This window comes from Mytilus californianus, unplaced genomic scaffold, assembly GCF_021869535.1.
Source record: "Mytilus californianus isolate M0D057914Y unplaced genomic scaffold, xbMytCali1.0.p SCAF_4, whole genome shotgun sequence".
NCBI lineage: Eukaryota > Metazoa > Mollusca > Bivalvia > Mytilida > Mytilidae > Mytilus > Mytilus californianus.
This window is the reverse complement of record NW_026262690.1, coordinates 90,043,327-90,063,539: the sequence shown is the minus strand read 5'-3', so window position 1 is coordinate 90,063,539 and position 20,213 is coordinate 90,043,327. Positions and strand designations below refer to the sequence as shown.

At 32.2% G+C, this 20,213-nt stretch overlaps 1 protein-coding gene and 1 long non-coding RNA gene across 2 annotated transcripts; both read left to right on the top strand.

Annotated features, from left to right (window-relative positions):
* The first annotated feature begins 1,125 nt into the window (after positions 1 to 1,125).
* LOC127698836 (uncharacterized) lies at positions 1,126 to 4,419 on the top strand. The gene is made up of 4 exons (XR_007980964.1): positions 1,126 to 1,138; positions 1,488 to 1,628; positions 1,987 to 2,013; positions 4,289 to 4,419. It is a non-coding gene; the product is annotated as an uncharacterized LOC127698836 (long non-coding RNA).
* Positions 4,420 to 13,386: 8,967 nt separating this feature from the next.
* LOC127698804 (uncharacterized) lies at positions 13,387 to 18,656 on the top strand. The gene is made up of 2 exons (XM_052202488.1): positions 13,387 to 13,488; positions 16,859 to 18,656. Exon 2 carries the CDS (start codon positions 16,874 to 16,876, stop codon positions 18,566 to 18,568), a length of 1,695 nt encoding a protein of 564 aa, XP_052058448.1. The 5' UTR covers positions 13,387 to 13,488; positions 16,859 to 16,873; the 3' UTR covers positions 18,569 to 18,656.
* Positions 18,657 to 20,213: the final 1,557 nt, after the last annotated feature.

Genomic DNA, 20,213 nt, shown 5'->3' with positions numbered 1-20,213 from the left:
CTTTAGAGCCTCTAGTTTGTTTAATAAAATCCTATAACTCGAAAACGTAAAATCTAAAATTTATAAAATTCGAAAGGGAGGATACCTCAATAGATAAAAAAAATTCAACGAAGTTTCATGTAAATTGGTTAAAGCGTTTTTTAGTTCTGTCCGACATGCTGACGACGGACGGACAACGGTATACCATAATACATACCGTATAAAAACTCCGGGGTTCACCACGAAAAATATTATTAACTGTGACAACAAAAATACCATAAAATGAAGTTACAAAGATTATGAGTCTCCTGCACTATGTTCTTAAGACCTTTTTATAAAGGATCCAATAATTTCCAATTCAATACTGGAAAGTTGTGGTAGAACGTTTTCCGAACAAAAAACTTGCATTAAATTGAAAAAGGTTAATTTTGATCAACGTAGTAATATGTTTTGGTGATTTATTGAGAATATACGATATTTTCATTCATTAACTATGATTACATTTATATACTAGAAAAGTAATTTTTTAAAGTCAGAAATAACTTTTTTCTTATTAAAATTTTCGTTAAAAAACCCGGACCATTTGTTTAAAAACCCGGACGGTTTTACAGTTCCTCTCGAAAAAGCCCGGACAATAACAAACACTGAATTTTTATATAAAAATTGTTAAATACAAGGAAATCGTGCTTCTTTTTTACTCAAAACATGTATAGCATTCAAAATAAGATGGGTAGTCACGTAAAAACTATTATAATTACGAATTAGTAGTTAATTGACATGATCGCATGTTTTATCACTCGAAAAAGCCCGATCTACACTCGAAAAAAATGGATAGATTCACTCGAAAAACCACGATCCTAGCCGGACACTATACCTACCGTGATAGTATTAATAGGAATTACAATTAACAATATCTAAGATGTATTTTGATATAAATTCCCGGAATAAGTTCAAGTAAAGAAAACATGCCACGTAATGCATTTTCCTAGAAAAAATAAATTTTCAAGAGATAAATAATAAACGATAAGTTTCTAAAGTATGAACCTTTTCTATTGGTCAATGTATGTCTTTCCATAATGGGCGTGTCCTGTGTCTGTTTTACTTATATAAAGCTAACAGAAGACATAATCTTTTATACTGCGTTTTTTGTAATTTACATGTAAGTATGCATTGAACAGAAAAATACTATTTTTTATATACTTGATTTGGTTGAACATGTTAAATGATCAATGTTTTACATATTTAGAAAATGTCTTTGTTAATTTCAATTGAAAGCAATTGATTTTATTATAAATAAAACGTACAGAAATCAATAGTTTCTGCACAAATTATAATTAAACAAAAGTTATTGTGAAATAGTGTTGAATGCTATATATGTAAAAATAGCAAACAAGCTTCTAGTACTTTATTCACTTTTCAATAATAATACAGACTAGTATAAATACTTATGGCATAAGTAATTTTTTCCAAAATGTTTCATATATCAGATCTTAATAATTTCGCAATAGACCGATCAAATATGTCTGGACATGGTAAAGGCAAGTCATCAGCAGACAGAAGAAATAGCACGGAAGAACCTAAATCACCAGACGATAAGGACAAATCTGGAAAAGAAGTCAGCAGCAAAACTTCTGGAGATAAACAAGAAGGTAAGCTGTATATTGAATTTTAATTCATTTCACTCTCTATGTATGACTTATGCTAGATTATTCTTTAGGTGATTAAAAATATTTGAATTTTATATTTGTTATGAATTTTATGAAATATTTAAAAGTAAAATAGCAAAAATACCGAACTCCAAGGAAAATTCAAAACAGAAAGTCATTCATCAAATGGCAAAATCAAAAGCTCAAAAACATCAAACGAATGGAAAACAACTGTCATATTCCCGACTTGGTACGGGCATTTCATTATGTAGAAAATGGTTGATTAAACCTGTTTTACAGCTAGCTAAACGTTTTGCTTTTTAGATTACATCTTAATATGTTTTAATTTATTGCATTCCAGGTACCATGGTAAAAAATATAATGATGGGTAAGCATATGTAATATATGTTAAGATCAATTCAAACGAATATTCTCGAATTGTTATTTAAGAATTGAATGCTCCTTTTTGTAAATTTATTGGGGTGTAAAAGCGTTGACCGAAGTACATTTTGTATGAAGCGCGGAAGCGCTTCATTCTAAAAATGTGCGCACGATTTCTATCAAGTTTTTCTTTTATTTACCTGTGCACTTTATTGTAGAAGCTCGTGTCATCATGAATGTTACATTTCATTTTGAAATGAAGGTTAATTTCAGAATGACGCGAGATTGCTGTTAGCCAATCAAAATAACGTATTATAATGAAACATACATGTAATGTAATTATTGCTAAATAAACATTATGTTGCATTCAGATAAAAGAATATGGACACAGAAAATAACTAATACATTTTTTTTTCTTTTCTTATAAACCTTTTCGAGTAGTTTGAATTGTTTTTCAACGCAAAATAATTATCTAAGATATCTGAAACTATCACATTTCGATAAAAGATCTCTTTCGTTTACTTATTGTACCCCGAACTTTTAACCTTTTGTAGGATTAAAGTTGATGTTATATTAACTAAAAGTTAGAATCAGGGGGTCCAGAATGGGGTTGAAAAAAAACGGCAAGCAAATACCATTACTCTCAATTTCAAAGAACAAAATACATGGCTGAAAACTACTACCTTTATTTCAAATATTTTAAAACTATGGTTAGTAGCTCCTGTCTTATTAATGTATTGTATTAAAGAGAGGTCCAACATAGGCATGAATTTTGTACAACCAAGTTTTATTATATTATCTATGTTAATCAACTGAATTACAAAATGAAAAATCCTTGCTTTGAAAAGTTGAAGTTCAAAAATAAAAATTTACCCAAAAGTTACAAAACAATGTGTAATAAATTAATGATTAAATCACGTTACTACCATTTAATCGGCCAGTGAAAATATCAGACTGAGTACTGTTATCTGTCATGAAATAGAAGCTTGTTTATAATATTAGTTCCAAATGGAAGAAGTATTCTGGAATATTAATTCCACAGAAAGAATTATTACAATATTTGTTCCTGGCGGAATAAAGGGTACGGAATATTTGTTCCAATAGGAACAGATATTATAACATTGTTTATAGCAAAGTATCCAGAGGAACTTTTGTTAGGCGGAACATTATACGTTGACATATCTACTATTAAATGTAAATCCGATTTAGACTCTTCCATTCTAGGTGTTTAAGGTTTATACAAGTGCTTTTTCTGTACTTTTCTTAAATTTTATATGGTTTATAAGTTAGCAAGAGTTATGCCTTTTTGTTTTGCTAACACATTTTTGTCAATATAATGGAATTCTATGCGACTGTAATTCAAGTGAGAGGTTTAGCTAGCTATAAAACCAGGTTTAATCCACCATTTTCTACATAAGGAAATGCCTGTACCAAGTCAGGAATATGACAGTTGTTTTCCATTCGTTTGTTGTGTTTGTTGTGAACTTTTGATTTTGCCATTTGATAAAGGACTTTCCGTTTGGAATTTTCCATGGAGTTCGGTAGTTTTGTTATTTTACTTTTTGAGATTATTGTTCACTTTCCGACATATTAAATATTCGACTTAGGCAAACTTATTGTTTGAAAAAAAACACATTACTGTTAATTTCGAACGGTGGAGTTATGATACTTGAGATGAATGAAGTTTACCGATGTTCAAATCTCGTAAATCGATTAAGACGAGACAAATCAATTAACAAAAAAAAATGAGGGAATCGCCAGAACTCCTTAAGCAGCGAGGCTGGTGCGACGAAAGGGTAAGCGTTTCCTGCTATGCACCCATCACCCGCCATGCCAATCCACATGAAGACTAAACTGGGAACTAAATTTCCAAAACAGCGAAATTATGTGCTAGTGAGTTGAGACACCAACACATCGTACATATATCCGTCAACGAATATTTACGAACTCTGGATTCTTGGTTGATGTTATGTATGGGCATACATGTCTTAATGAAGTAATATTTACATATAGATACACAAAAGTATACTCTTTATTCGATCAACTAAAAACAGTTGCACGCATGTTTCTATACATGTTTTCTTTATAAAATCGCGAAATGAAAGACACTAGATATACATTTACAATATAGAATGTGGAAAGTATAATGTAAACAGTGGGCTAGAAGAAACTATAAGATATAAGATAAAATTCAACAGTAAACAATATATTGTATTTGTTTTCAGCTAATTCAAGTTTAATCAAATACATATATTTTGATAAAAGTACTTTTGTATTTACAGGATGAAGAAGCATAACCGTTGGAAGAATTTGAAATTTTTCAAAATTTAATAGTGACTTCTTATTATCTGTCTTCTAGTGTTTAAAAAGTTTTTATAATGATACAAAGATTTAATAAAATGATTTCCCTTTATCTTTCGTCATTGCTTTTATGTTGCGATCACACTACACTTTCGGTGTTAAGTTATATACTGAAACCAACATGTGTTTCTTGAAAAACATTCATCAAGTAAAATGGAGATCGGAAGTTTTGAAAACTAAAAGTATGAAACATCGGAGAACTTATAAACCAAAAGAGCCTAAATAAAAAAGCCGAATGCGTTTTAGATCAACTTTGCTTGTGGTAGCTGCGACCTTAGCTTAATCACAATTGCATAGGTCAACATTGCGCCTGTCCTAAATCTTATCTTACTTTTTTGTTTGTCATTTAGGGAATGCAATAGGATAGCTTATAGTCAATATCAAATTTATTCCCAACTTTTTGGACTCAGGCATTCAAGAGCTAGACATATTGGCTATTATCGAAAACCGTATATTGACCTTTAACGGTAGATTGTTTGGTTTTTGTATTAATTTTTATATCAATGCTATTTCATAAGCGTCAAAGTCATATCGTCATTGAATTGATTCTAGACATGCATATAAATCCAACAGTAAAGACCTTAACCCTAATATATTCTGAAATTCTATAAATGGAATAAAAATTACAGTTAAAACTACCAGCGAAATTCCCGACATCACAATCACTATGTACACAGACTTTCAATGGGACCAACCAATGTTATTAGTATTTCCCTAATTATCCTGATTACTAGTAAAATAAATGATACCTTGCGAAATGTTCATCAGTAAAAGTAAGTTAACGAGAAAAATCACAGATAATAATGAAAAAACAAATCCATTTTACCTGCGACAAAAAAAATCGTCATGTATTAGATAAGCACCCATAAAATAAGAACTCAAGACTTCACGACGGTGCCATGAGTGGAGCAGTATCTGCTTACCTTTCGGCAACACCTGGGATCATCTCCGGTTTTTGGTGGGGTTTCTGTTGCTCAGTCTTCAGTTTTCTATGTTGTGTTTTGTGTGCTGTTTGTTTGTCTTTTGTCTATTTGCCATGGCGTTGTCAGTTTACTTTCGACTTATGAGTTTGAATGTCCCTTTGGTATCTTTCATCCGTCTTTTTCAATATAAACGACAAATAGACTAGGTACCAAGGTGATTTTAGTGTAACTCATAATAAACAGTATAATGAAAGTATGGTGTATGCAATAAAAATTAGCAGAGTGTTTTAGTAATTCCTTGATTAATTGCTTGATCAGAACTTTGAATATTGAACAAATCAATAGATATAACAAGATACCAAACAATACTGATAAAAATCTGGGGAACTTGTTTGATACGACATTTTAAAAATTCTACCACAAAAAAATACTACCAGAAGCTCTTGTGACCAATCATAGTAAATGATTTCTTATTATGCAAATTATGCATGAATTATTATAATTCTAACCATCATGCCAAATAAAACAGAGCATTGCCATTGTAACAGCCGGAGACTGAATCCGTCACCCCTGGTAACATAAGCCACAACTATTATCAACACTACTAGGGTGTTCCACTAAAAGAGCTAATGAAAATCAATGATTCATCTACAAAGCTAAGGAAGTGTCACTTACACCTTTTGCCACCAGAGACATATATACATATATATTATACTATTATATTACCAGATGTAGCATCCAACTGTGCGAGACACTCATGGGTAGTCAAATGTCGTTAAAAACGGCATACTGTAAAACATGGTATGGTACGGTGATATGGTATGTGTTATGGTATAGTGGTATGGTACGAATACCACCATACCATGGTATACATGAATGGTACCATGGTATGGTATGGTGGTATGGTACAAATTACCATACCATGGTATGAAGCATGGTATGGTTTTTTGAAGTAGGAAATTTAGAAAAATTAATAAACCTATTCTGAAACAGGATTTTATTTATTATCTGTTTTCTTTTCTTTTTGACCTATTCCAAAACAAACTTTTTTTCAATGAGAAACAGGAACAAGAGTATTGAAACACGATGTAAAAAAATATTTATTGTTTCAATTCCCTTTTGAATGTTTCTCACAGACATTTAGAATCAAAACAATTAATTTAGAAAAGAATGGCCCACACACATTCAAAAGATAAGTCAGTTCTTCAGTCAGGATAATTAAGTAAGTTAAGAACTTCAGAAAATAGTTAGAAAAAAATGAAATTGATATCATAGTAGATCTGATATAGTTTCATTCCCTGGGAAACCCGGAGCATCAAACATCGTTGGCAAATACTTTATCACCAGCTCTACCAATGCTGAAAAACCTCATTTGGTAACTTTACTTTGCACAGTCAAGTAGCATGTGACAGTAACTGTCCAATATGGGAACTGTGTAAAGTATGCTCCCATTCCACTACAGCAGCAGAACACTGTAATTTACTTGAAATATTGTTAACCAAAACCATTAATTTAAATCGTACAGGTCTTGCAAATATAAATATGCCTTGCGGAAGAGGTAAAAAGCCACATAAAGCACAACAGAAGCGTAAAGGGGAGGCCATTAAAAATTTAACGTATTTGGATGATCATGACCAACCAAAAGTTCCAGCTCCAAGACCACCCGATGGAGGATATATAATATATTTTCTTAAAAGATTGTGACAATAAAGTGTCGAAATGCTATGGATAAAGGGAAACTTAAAACATGAAGGACAAATACCCAAACCACCAGGGGATTTAGTTGTTGTTTCTAGAGGGAGACATGAATATTTCAAAGATTGCACAAAATTATATGGAGAAATAAACAATATTTATTTTCATCTGTCTAAACAATGCATCAAGTCAAAAAATACCTTTTTTGTTCAAGCATTAGTGTATGTAGCACCATATGTGGTGAGTCAATTTCAACAGAATCAAAAAGATTTGCTTGATCAATGAATTATTACATATAAATATAAGTATACTCTTTCTGTAAAGATATTTGGAATGTATGTCGGTTTTTTTGTTGTTGTTTATTATATGCTAATACTATCTTATAAAAGTTTGATATTGAAATTAAGATTTTATTTCCATGAAAGTCAAAGCTTTTAAATTATTGAGGTTAAAATGAAGATTTTTTTTTTTTTTTGCTGCGAAGCAATTATCTAGATTTAAGAAAATATTCAGTTTGGAGGAGTAATTAGTACCGGTACACGTAGTTTTATATTTCACTAAAATAATTAAATGGTTTGCATGTGCATTTGCATTGTTAAAGACCAGTGTTTTGTTTATATTTGTAGATAGTGTGAAGGGACTGAGTTAACAGATTTTTCATACATGTATATTTTTTATTCTACAACAAATGAAATATAAATCATAAATAATAATAAAAGAAGACACACTCTTTGATTGATATTGTGTATTAACTATTCCTTAGTGCAACAATTTTCACATATAAAAACATGAGGTATCTATCAACTAACATAGTATTATATGAGTGACAGTTTAATTTGAAAGTATGGTGTTTTCTAATTGATGCAGCAGATGCATTCACCTTTTATTAACATTTTTTAAATGTGATTTCTTGGGCATATATGTAGACACACAGAATATGCAACTGTTGAAAGTGTCATATTTCAAAACAATATAAAAGTTGGTCATTGACAGAAGGTTAAGCAATACAACTTTAACTACATTATCTAGCTTATAATCATAAGATATGCAGCACTTCCCAAAATTTCAAAGACTAATTGACAGAATTTTCAATGTTTTAGGACGGGACATAATATTTATCTTATCTTAACTTTATTGTTATCTAAGATGTGTAAATTGAGTTTTCTCTTGTTTTCTGTTCACAAATTTATGTAAGTGATCTGTTTTGTCTACATCCACTTTTTTTAGTAATATTTTCTTTTCATAAATAAAACAGATACATAATGTCAGCCAATTAAAAAAAATCATGTTTCAAAATTGCCTTAATTAACTTTTCAAAATTTCCTATATCAAAAAACAATACCATGCTTCATACCATCAAATTATACCACGGTATAGTTATTTGTACCATACCATCATACCTTACCATGGTACCATTCACGCATGCCATGGTATGGTGGTATTCGTACCATACCACCATACCATAACACATACCATACCATCGTACCATACCATGTTTTACAGTATGCCGTTAAAAACACCGTAGAAGTAGTTTATGTACTGTGGGATATTGCTCACTATTTATATCCCCGTTATCAGTATCAATACCAAATTCCAGGATGATATGCGACGAAAATTTCATACAATGGTCATTATTTACGCATAAGAATATAGAAGTCAGGAAAATGAATAGCGATTGGTGTGTAAACACTAAGTTACACGGAATTGCATGCTTACATGAAGCTTGATACAACATTTTAGGAAGCTTTGATTTGTAGTTTCCGAACATTTTGTGGTATTGGCAGAGGTTAAAACCAGTACATTCTTACATTTTCCTTGAAGAGAGGTATAATAACCTCAAGCAGTTATAGCGAGCCTTACAAAGAGCAGTTATAGCGAGCCTTACAAAGAGTGCGTAGGATGAAATTTTTTCCTGGTTAACTCATTATCATTTGAATTTTATATTGAAAGTCTTTAAGGTTGAGGTCTTCGTGCAAACATTATAAATGATCTTAGAAATTAAATTAAACCAAGAGCAGGTTAACCCTATCAGACGGACATGTGTGCCTTTCAATACACAAAATGAACTTATATTATCCGAGAAACGAAATAAATATAAACCAATAAACCGTGAAAATGAGGTCAAGGTCAGAACTCTGCATCTGACAGATGTTTATCTTGCATAAATTGAAACCAAATATAGTTGCCTTATTGCTCACAATCGCTGAAAACATCCAAGTGAAAAACATTTTTACGCGGTTATTAAACAATGACGATGAGTTCAATAACATTGACCCAGACTTTAACTTCATACTATGATTGAGGAATCTGTTTACCAAATACGGCAAATCTAGCTCTTCGGATCGTATCAATCTATTCATTTATCAATTGAACTAAAATCCTTTTAAAATGATTGATTGAAGAATTTCACTATATTTACAATTTCCTATGTTATATGTTATACTTATGCACAAAACATATAAAATGGAACTAAAAAGATAGATAGACAATAACTGTTTAGTGTCTTTAAATATCAGCTGTATGTATTTGTACGAGGCTAAGAAACGGGTGTAATGCGAGTTTTAGCGAGCTATTACTTCTGTTTCGAGCAGAGTACAATTGCAGCTGATATTTAAAGACAATAAACAGTTATTGTCTTTATCCTGCAATTAATTTTGTACATTTTTTTCCCATCCCAATCGTTGAATTTGTTTTTGAAAGAAATCGACATGACTTAAACGCGGACCGCAATGAGGACCCCAAATTGAACTGTGACATAACCGTTAGCTCGCAACAGAAGCAGGATACCAGGAGACTATATACGTCTAGTATACGTATATCGCTTCGTGTTAACTGTACACCTGTATTTGTATAGTAGAAAGGTCGATTGCAGAATAAGTTAAAATGAAAGACCAGTAGTCGCATAACTGATTAGTGCAGGTGCAAATAATTTTGGATATTGAATCTGTATCAACATCAATTCTTTTTTATAATATTTAATGAAAAGACACTGTTCTAACAAATGCACCTATCTGCATCTCTGGCCACAAAAATAGTATTTTCAGAAAAGAATCCCGAAAATTATCAACAAGCAAATCCTGAAAGAGTAATACTGTATTCAAAATCAAGTGCCAATGTGAAACGTATTTTATGTACACAAGTTATGTTTTCATCTTTGTAATAAAACTAATCGATTGTTTAGATACAATCAATTCTATATTCAACGGGCAATCGACAGTCTGAAGTATTAAAAAAAAAAAAAAATACAAAAAACAAAAACAACTAAGGTATTGATACTTTATATGAAAAAAATTAAATAAAAAATCCGATAAATCTTGTTCCAAACTTGTTTATGAATCATGCACTTAATGTGAAAGCAGATTAAGAAAAATACTTTTAACATTAATCAAGTATGCAACTTTAATTATAAAAATTTCTAGATTACTAAAATTTAATAAAATATTACATTTTTCAGAGTTATTTTTATTGTTTTATTGAATTTTGCCTTGAAAACTAAATATTCTATATAAATAAATACTAATAAAGTATAATAAGTATTTAACTTGCACAATATAACTTTCAATAAAATTTGGGATTGCAGTGAATGAAATCAACGATGAGTCAACATTCTCTTCAGAGACAACAATTTTTCTTGATCAGTAAGTTAATTGGCAGACAACTCTTATAAAGTTGGTAACAACCTGACTGTCACATATAAAAATTTGTATCTATTATTTCATCTATATCTAGAAAATTTCTATTTTTTTTTTATTTGACATAAATGTGAGCATTTAACATAATATGTAGAGCACAATATGCATGTCCTTAATTAATATAGAAAATGGCAAGAAAAATAGAGTATTGAAATGAAGACACCCCCCCCCCCCCCCCCCCTTCGATTGCAGGATAAGTTAAAATGAAAGACCAGTAGTCGCATAACTGATTAGTGCAGGTGCAAATAATTTTGGATATTGAAGGTGTATCAACATCAATTCTTTTTTATAATATTTAATGAAAAGACACTGTTCTAACAAATGCACCTATCTGCATCTCTGGCCACACAAATAGTATTTTCAGAAAAGAATCCCGAAAATTATCAACAAGCAGAGTAATACTGTATTCAAAATCAAGTGCCAATGTGAAACGTATTTTATGTACACAAGTTATGTTTTCATCTTTGTAATAAAACTAATCGATTGTTTAGATACAATCAATTCTATATTCAACGGGCAATCGACAGTCTGAAGTATTAAAAAAAAAACAAAAAACAAAAACAACTAAGGTATTGATACTTTATATGAAAAAAAATAAATAAAAAATCCGATAAATCTTGTTCCAAACTTGTTTATGAATCATGCACTTAATGTGAAAGCAGATTAAGAAAAATACTTTTAACATTAATCCCCCCCCCCCCCCTTCGATTGCAGGATAAGTTAAAATTTTCATTGTATATGTATCAATATGCAAGTATACAATGTATACCAGACATTTCTCAGACTGTTTTTTTTTTTCTTTTCTATTTTTAATAAATCCGTTGGTTGTGTACTGATTGATACTTCAGTCTGGGAGAACAAGATTTATTTCAATATAAGTTGTTATTAGCTTTGAACAAACTTCCAGAAATTGCAAATACTCTTATTTCGGTGCTTTGTGTCTATTGTCTTAATGTAAGTTTTTTTGTTTTTTTTTTTTGTGTCTCGTACCGATCTTTTGAGTTAATCTAATTGCAATTGATTTGTGCAGGTTGTTCTTATATTGTACTGTTACACCACTGTCCCAGCTTCGGGAAGGGTTGAGCGCTCACAAACCTGTTCTTGTACTGTTACACCACTGTCCCAGGTTAGGGGGCGGGTTGGGCCGGATCTCGCTAACATGTTTAACCCCGCCACATTCTGTATGTATGTGTCTGTCCCAAGTCAGGAGCCTGTAATTTCAATGAATGGTTGTCGTTTGTTGCTGTGTTACATATTTGTTTTTCGTTCATTTTTTTGTACATTATTCAGACCGTTAGTTTTCTCGTTTGAATTGTTTTACATTTGTGATTGCGGGGCCTTTTATATCTGACTATGCGGTATGGGCTTTGCTTATTGTTGAAGGCCGTACGGTGACCTATAGCTGTTAATTGCCGTGTCATTTGGTCTCTTGTCTCATTGGCAATCTTCGTTTTTATATCAACCCTGTCATATTCTTTGTGTGCCTATCCCAAGTCAGGAGCCTATAGTTTAGTGGTTGTCGTTGGTACATGCCTCGACTCATATTTGATATTTTGTAAATTATTTTGTTATGCATAATTAGGCCGTTAGTTTTTTCGTTTGAATTGTTTCTCACACTTTTCACGTCGGGCCTTTTATAGACGACTTTTAATACAGTTTCGGGTTTTATCATTGTTGAAGGCCTTAATTACGGTTGCCTATAATTTCTTACATCCACTTCATATTTGAACTCCGGTGGATAGTTGCCTCATTAGCAATCATACATCTCTTCGTTTTTATATTATATACCCGACTTTTAAACTCGTGTTTTCCTGAACCGAGTCCTGAACAGGCATGACATATTTGTCACTGGGCGTTAAAAATTAGCAACACACAATCAATCAATTTAAACTTGTGTTAAGTAAGAAGAAAAACCATTTGATATGTATTCATTTATTGGGGTGGGGGACAGGAGGATTTCATATATGAATATGGTTGCCTGGTAAGAGCTGAAAAAATAGGCATAATTAGCGACAGATTAAAAAAGTTAATAATGCCCTCTTCCCTTCCCCATCCTTCATCTATTAATTTAAACTGACCACCACGGAATAGCCCAACTTAGTGTTGAAAGTAGCGTTTAACACCAATCAATCAAAATCCCTTCCCTAGAATATCAAATAGTCGTCCCTGAACTGTTATTGTCCGTGTAGTTCTTATATTTATCCAGCTTATCGTCCTACAGGGATGTCCTACTAAGACTGTCATACCATAAAAACGTTTGTAACACAGCTCACATTCTAATATATCTGCATTCATAAATTTATTAATGTCATTTAGACTAAACGACGCCATGTTTGTTATGTGCCTCTGCCGTCTAAACTACCTATCAAAAAAGAAGAGGTGGAAGAGAGCCAGAAGATCTTCCCTATTCAAAAAAACAGAAGTGGACCTCTTCTGGCTCACTACCGAAGAACAAAAAAACACGCCCCAATATTGTATGAAAGGAACCTGATGACCCCGTTACAACCTATGCATTTGTACTCGGTATTAAAATTACTATCCTTCAATAATTTAAATATTGAACGTGTTGAACGCTTTACGATATTCACCGTTGCATCATCGAATGAGACTTGTGTATGATATGTTGCATGTAAAAATATGTAATATCCACCCTCATTTAAATAAAGATGTACAATAACGCATACTCAGTAGTTACTTTCGTTATGTTAATGAATATACAACATTATATTAGTTATTTAGGTGTGGCAAATTGGACAACCGTACCAGTTTCTACAGCATGAATGGATATTTTTCTGAGATATTTTTAACTGTGTAGGTGTTGATAGTAATATTTATTGTCATGTTTTAAATATTTTATAATCACAACTTACAACAATCAAATCGTCGGTGTCAAAATACAGCTCAACTATTTGATTGTGACCAGATTAAAAAGGTGGAGGGGAATGGGTTTTATTTTAAAGAATTCTATTCTGAGAATATTTCTCTTTACTTTGATTGCAAAGTGAAAAATATAGAATCTGTCGCAGCATTGGCCAAAAAAATATTCTGTAATGTACTTTGTTCATAGTTTTGACTGTAAAACAGAATATCCCTATTCCGGTTTTAGATTAGGCTGTTAGTTTTCTGGTTTGAATTGTCTAACATTTTTCATGTCGGGGCCTTTTATAACCGACTACACAGTATAGGTTTTTCCATTGTTGAAGTCTGCACGGTGACCTATAATTGCTTAACAAAATGAATTGCAGTATTTTTCACCATTTCAAACAACTAGGCCCCCCTTTTCATGGACCCTGGAACTGCCCCTGTTAACCCTATGCTTAAGACATATTTGATACAAGGGATTGCTGTCTATGGCTGAGTCTGAATACCCACCTATATTTATACCATTAGAAAATTATGAGTGTAAGTTCTGTCAAATGCATTATTAAAACAAATGTAAAGTATATATATACCAGTCTTTTTCCTGCTAATGCAAAGGCACTTGTCTCTGAAATTTTTTGACCTGTATACTTTAATAGAACATGTTATATTAAAGTATGTATCTAAAAAAAAGTATGTAATTAAAACATCATGTGATACAGAGATATCAACTTTTATTTGAAATTCCAATATGAAATTAAGGTTCAAAACCAAAATATGAGCCCAAATATTAATGTTAGACTTTTTGCCTTAATTAATTCTATTATCACAGAGTTGAATCAGCCTGTTTTACCTAGATAGAAAAATCAACCATTCTTAAGTAAAAGAATTTGAAACCTAAGAAAAAGTTATTCATAACTTACACATGTATAAGAATTGGACATTTCATGCGTTAATGTGTGGTCCTTATTTTGTTAATATAGAATAACCATACATTGTCTCGAAATATAAATGTTATTTGTACAAGGCTTAGAAACAGATAGAAAGTAAGAGTACAAATAAAATTTATATTTCAAGACAATTTATGGTTATTTTTTATATACTGCAACTCCTATAACTTTTCCAAATGAAATATTTAGGGTAAAAACAGTCGTTTTTATACGATTTTTTTGTGGTCGTATATTGGTATCACGTCGTCGTCCGAAGACACTTGGTTTCCGGACAATAACTTTAGTATTAGTAAATAGAAATCTATGAAATTTATACACAAGGTTTATAACCACAAAAGGAAGGTTGGGATTGATTTTGGGGGTTATGGTCCCAACAGTTTAGGAATAAGGGGCCAAAAAGGGGCCCAAATAAGCATTTTTCTAGTTTCATGACAATAACTTGTGGAACAGTGTATGGATCTCTCTGAAATTATACCACAAGTTTACATACCACAAAGGGATGGTTAGGATTGGCTTGGGGGGGGGGGGGGGGGGTTATGGCTCAACCGTTTAGGAATTAGGGGCAAAAAAGTGAGAAAAAACAAGGGTGTCCTGGTTAATGGACAATTACTTAAGTACAAATTACAGTGTAAGGGAGGTAATTCAAACACAACTTTGAATTACCTCCCTTACACTGCTTTTAAATTATGTATTAAGAAATGTTGTATTGTCTTGAGGTGATTAGCTGTCAATTCATTTTTAGAAGTTACTATTTTAATAATTTTAAAAATGCTGATTAAGGTAAATTAATTTTAGCTATGATTATGTATGTCGTTTTAATTTTATTCTTTATTTATTTAAAGAGGATTGCCAACAGCCAGAGGTTAAGTGTGGGTCTTCTCAACATAGATATATACAGATTCACAATTAACAAAGATTTTTTTAGTTTACAAACAATGTCATGTTTAACACAAGACAAGACAATATGTACAAGACAAGACATACGAATGTTATTTGAATACACACCCATCCAATCACTCGCTCATTCTTACTCACATCCACATGACTTTACAAACATGTTGGATTCAGTAATATATAAATAATAATTATGGATAGACGATTTTGAGTACAATCAGGTCAAATGAAAGAGAAAAAAAAATAATATAAGACTATGTATGTGTTTCATACCTAATATGTTTTTATTACAAGGAAAAATATAGTACGAATAAGTTATTGAGCTATGGAGAAAATCTGTTTGAAGATTTAATATATCGAAACACACACTCAGACAGCTCTAAATTAGTATCATCAGACAAATCGTCACTACCTTCTATTAAAATTTTGCTCAGATAGTTGGGACATAGATCCCGCAACATTGCTATATTCATATCTGGACAAATCAGATTCTTAATACCAAGTAGAAGAGTAATCCGATAGTTCGTGTAACGGACGCAATGAATTAAATAGTGCTCAGTGCTTTCAATACGGTTACCTGGGCAGAAATCGCAAAACCTATTTAATGTAAGATTATATTTGTACAAGTGGTCATTAAGTATGTCATTTTCTATTTTCAGACTTTTATGATGTATTTAAATGGGTTATTATGGTTGCAACCTCCATTGGAAATTTGAATTGAGATTATGACCATGTCTTGAGGGAAAGATTTTTTTTTTTGGAAAACGGGGGGGGGGGGGGGGGGGGGGGGGGGGGGTGAGGTTAAAAAAAATGGTGGTGGGGGGACAATTTTTTCTCCTCAAGATTTCAGAAATCAAAATGACAAAATGGAAATTTCTACAAATATTTTTGTTGTTGAAAAAAAGGGGGGGGTAAAAAATTGGGGGGAAGGTCAATTTGCAACAGCATAGTGTATTGCACAAAAGCAAAAAATTGAATATAAATTCAAATCATATAACCAATTCTAAGTTCTTTGACTACAGTTATTCTGTGTCAGAAACCTATTATGAGTCAAATGTTGAATTACAATCCAAATTCAGACCTGTATCAAGCACGAATATTCTGTTCATTTTTGCCCCAACTGTTCAGGGTTGGACTTCTGCGGTCGTATCCAGCTGCGCTCGGCGAAGCAATTTATTTAATTTGGAGCAGACGACGTAACATTTCCGCGAACCTGTATTTTTTTTTACAGCATAAATAAAACTCTACGAAACGCATTGTCAACGTCATGAACAAGGCGATATACGGTCAGTAACTGTAAATCACAAATGACACACGGTCTATGCAATTTGACTGCGCAAATAGCACATCTGCAGTATATAGTTATGTTTATGCACATATAAAGTAAATCCACTCATTGGTCATGTGAACGTTTAACATTTGATAAAAATGTAATAACTATTTACCAGATCATTACAATATGAATTCTGTTTTTTCAGGTCTAAGAAAGAATAATGTCTTTAACAGAAAGATACCTTTGTAATATCTGCAAGCAAAATGAAGCAAGTAGTACAGTCATATGGTGTATAGACTGTGAGGTGTCTCTTTGTATGGAATGTGAAAAACATCACAAAAATTCTGCGGCATCCAAAGACCACAAGACTATAATCACTGAAGATTACCACAAGTTGCCATCTTTCATGAAAGAAACATGTAGCCTATGCAAAGACCATGATAGAAAATATGAACTTTACTGTTCTGTCCATGCATGTGCCTGTTGTTCTGAATGCACTTCAGACAAACATAATCAATGTCAAGATATGATGCGGCTGTCAGAAATATTAGGAAACAAAAAATTATCTGACTCTGTCCCACCTCTGGAAAAAGATTTAAAGGATATAGGAGAAAAGTTTGAACATATAATTGAATACTTGCACAAAATTATAACTACAAATAAAAATCAGAAAACACAAATTCTATCGGAAATTAAATCGGTGAGAAAATCTATAGATGATTACCTGGACAAATTAGAAAGTCAGATTCTTGACGAGTTAGAATCTAAACATTTAATGATACAGTCAAAAATGGGGGATCTTGTTCAACAAATAGAACAACGTGCAAAACAAATTGGTCATTTACAAGAAGACTTTTACAAAATGACACAATATGCCACTGAATGGCAAACATATGTTGGTCTGAGGGAAATGGGAAAAGCTTCATTACAAGAAATAAAATACGTAGAAGATTTAGAGAGTAAAGGACACATCGATAAAAATAACTTGCATGTTAACATTTCCTCTGCCTTGCAATCAATTCTAAAAGATATAAAATCTTTTGGAGATATTTCTATTACAAAACAACCATATAGTTCAAAAGTCATGGTCATCACAGGGGATGAAGTCCAGCATTCAATATCAAAGTTTCCTAATATTGAACAAATAAAGCCAACTTTCTTAAACACTCTCAAATTTCCAGAAGGACAAAAATATTTAATGATGAAATTACTTGTTCTTGATGATGGCAAGTTTCTGGCCCTAGAAAACCACCAGAAAAGTTTGATGCTGTTCGGTAGTGATGGTTTCTGTTGGAGAAACGTGGTGAAATTCTCACAAGATGACTTCCCGTTTAATTTTTGCAACATCAGCAATAATATAGTGGCGGTCAGTCTCTATTACAAACATCAAGTGATATTAGTGGACATAGAAAAGAATAAAACTATAGAAACTATTGACATTTCTGGTGCCTGTTGGGACATTTCGTGTTATGGTCAAACACTGGCCATCAGCCTATCTGATGATGCAAAAATCATTCTACTAAACCTGCAGGACAAATCACGCGAGATTATAGAAGCAGTTCAGCTCACACATTTAGTCCTGTTTGAAGAAAACATTTATTGTACAGCTTGTAGTACTCACAAGGTGTTTTGCTACAAAGTCACAGGAGAACACGTTTGGACAGTTAAAAATTCCGATATCGATATACCAGAAGGAATTGCAGTAGATATGAATGGCTTTGTTTACATTGCTTCTTTAGGCAATAACAGTATTGTGCAGTTATCACCAGATGGTAAAAGTCATAAAACAGTTTTGAATGAAGAAGATGGAGTCATATATCCTAAGGCTTTTGATATTAACAGAAAAGCAGGTTTGATGATAGTCTCCAGCCAAACCAATTACTGTACACAGGAAGCTTTTGTGTATAATATTTGAGATTGACATGACTGTATTTATTTTTCTCCTTTATATCATGCATTTGAAATAAAACTTCTTTTCCAAAATAAAACAAATTTTCTTTTCAGTTAGTCAGTGTTTCATGACAATGGCATTTGGAAAGAAAAATTATCTAAGGGAGCTACCATTTGATTTTTATGGGGGCTAGGTTGAAAAATGTTGTCCTGCTTTTTTTTTTAGTTGTCATCTCTGTCCTGCCTTTTTATTTTTTTCTCTATTTGGTCCTGCATTTTTTTTTAATAGTTTATCCTGACTTTTTTTTACATAAATTGTCATCCTGCCTTTTGTTTTAGCCAAAACTCCTGTCCTGCCTTTTTTAATTAAATTTCATCCTAGCCCCCCCCCCCCCCCCCCCCCCCCATAAAAATCAAATGGTAGCTCCCTGAATAATTAGTAAAAGCCAGTTATAAAATGAGCAAGACTGACATGTACACCTTACAATCACTCCGTACACCAAAAATAGTTAAACTATTATAGTATCCAAAAAACAATCTCAACTAAGAAAACTTAACATTGACCAATGAACCATAAAAATGAGGTCAGGTCAGATGAACCTGCCAATCTGACAAGTCCACCTAAAAATCATTCCATAAGACAAATATAGTTGACCTATTGCTTATGGTATCTTAGGAGAGGACCGAAATACTGCAGCTGAACATTGACCATTGAACCATGAAAATGAAGTCAAGGACAGATGATATCTGCCAGATAAACATATCCACCTAAAAATCATTACATACACTAAATATAGAAGACCTATTCCTTATGGTATTTTAAGAGAGGACAAAACTACTTAAACTTATGACTGAACATTTAACCATCAAAAATGAGGTCAAGGACAGATAATATCTGCCAGATAGGCATGTACACCTGACAATCATTCCATTTATTAAATACAGTTTACCTATATCTTAAAGTATCTAAGAAACCGATTAACAAGGAAAACTTAACTTTTACCAATGAACCATGAAATTAAGGTTAAGGTCAAAATGCCAGACTGATATGAATGCCTTACATGCATTCCATATATCAAATATAGATGACCTCTTGCTTATAGTATTTTCACAAGAGTGCACACACTGAAATGTCTTGCCTGCTTTACTTACCATGATTGATGGTTATCATTGATGGTTGATAGTTATCACATAAACTTATCATTATCAATGATTCGTAACAATGAGGTCACGGTCAGATAAACAAAGCAAGACAGACAAATACACCTCATTATCACTCCATACACCAAAAATAAATTACCAATTACATGATCTTACAGAGTTCTTAAGAAACAAACTTTTAACATTGACCAATGAACCATAAAATGTAGACTAGGACACGTTATCTGCCAGACTGACATTTACACCTTACAATCATTTCAAAATACAAACAAAGTTGACCTATTGCTTATTGAATTTTAGAACCAGACCAAACTATTGAAGCTTAACATTGACCAATGCAGGGGTGTGGAAATATTTGATGTGAGCACTTGTTCCTGGGCAAGTAAAACTATAGATTTTACTTGTCCGGAAAAAAAGTAACACGCCCTGAAAGTCCCAATACATATTGAAGTATTTTACTGTTAGCTTGTATGATTCTTACCACTGTTTTGCATCACAATATAAATGAA